Below are 1,224 nucleotides of genomic sequence, written 5' to 3' on the forward strand. Positions count from 1 at the left end.
TGCACAACACTGCAGATTGGAGACGGACTTTTATTTTATTTTCCATCCTTTTTAGTTATATACATCTTTTTTTTTTCTTGGACCGTACAAGAGGACTAAGTAGGAAAGAAACAAGTATTATAACTCTGGCCCAAAATAGTGGCCAATAATGTAGAAACAAAAAAATAAGCCCATAAGCAATGTCCAAAAACGCCCATAATCAAGCGTGATAAGCACGCTGAGCCCTTGATAATAGCCCATAAAAAAGGCGTGGCAAAAACGCTAGGTCGCAGCATTAAATTCCTACACCTGCTCTTACCCCAACTAAACCCTTTCCTGCACACTCGAGTCATTTCTTTTTCTTTTACTAACTCTCCCTCCAAACTGCAAACACTTTTTTTCTTTTCATTTCTTTTCTGTTTTTCAGTGATTTTCTCAGAGAAAATCTTCCGGAAAAAAATTGGCGTAAAAAATGTCGAATTTCTTGACAAGCACGAATCATAACCCTAACAAGTCCATTGAGGTATCATAGACTTCTCTATCTCTTCCTCTTTTCTTCTTCATCAGAAGCAGCTTCTGAACTTGTGTTTTTGGGGATTTAATTTTTGTCAGGTGAATCAACCTCCAACTGATTCAGTCTCAAGTCTCAGTTTCAGTCCCAAAGCTAATTTCCTCGTTGCCACTTCCTGGGACAACCAGGTGAATCATCATCATTCTCTTAAATTGTTTACTTGTGTAGCGTAAATTTCACCCTTTTTTTTTTTCTCTGCTTGCAATTGAATGCAACATTTTGAAAAGGCCTCAGTTCAACAGGCTTATGATATAGTGCTACTTTGTGAATCTTTTTCTTGTAGGTTCGGTGTTGGGAGGTAGCAAGGAATGGGGTGAATGTTGGTACTGTCCCCAAGGCATCTATATCTCATGACCACCCGGTAAGGTGTTTAGGTTGTGCTAAGTTATCATTACCATGTATTGCATGTGAATTTATGAGTGTGTTGTGTTCAGTGTTCTGTATAAGCAAGATGGTTTTTAAAATTAGGAATGAGAAGTAGATGGTCATGGTTAGAGTGCAAGAACCACGGTGTTATGTTTCACTATGACATACAGGATTGACTATTATTTCAATGTCTGACTGATTTAATTGAAGAACATAGTTAGATCACTTGCATGTGTGATCTTCGAGGGTTGATTATGCATTGTTGTCCTGTTGGACTTTCAATGTATGTGTGCTAGTTACCACATGTT

The 1,224-nt window shown here is 37.9% G+C and overlaps 1 protein-coding gene across 3 annotated transcripts in view; it reads left to right on the top strand.

Moving 5' to 3' along the window:
* LOC107623857 (protein RAE1) overlaps window positions 303-1,224 on the top strand; it is a 3,789-nt gene continuing 2,867 nt past the window's right edge. The window contains exons 1-3 of one of the 3 annotated variants that reach the window (XM_021114832.1): window positions 303-502; window positions 592-678; window positions 834-911. In XM_021114832.1, coding sequence (XP_020970491.1) covers window positions 452-502; window positions 592-678; window positions 834-911 — 216 coding nt within the window. In that variant the 5' untranslated portion in view covers window positions 303-451. The remainder of the gene's footprint in view (window positions 503-591; window positions 679-833; window positions 912-1,224) is intronic. The other 2 variants (XM_021114831.1, XM_016326253.2) reach the window with 2 other exon arrangements.

The sequence above is a fragment of the Arachis ipaensis genome, chromosome B10, assembly GCF_000816755.2.
Source record: "Arachis ipaensis cultivar K30076 chromosome B10, Araip1.1, whole genome shotgun sequence".
Classification (NCBI taxonomy): Eukaryota; Viridiplantae; Streptophyta; class Magnoliopsida; order Fabales; family Fabaceae; genus Arachis; species Arachis ipaensis.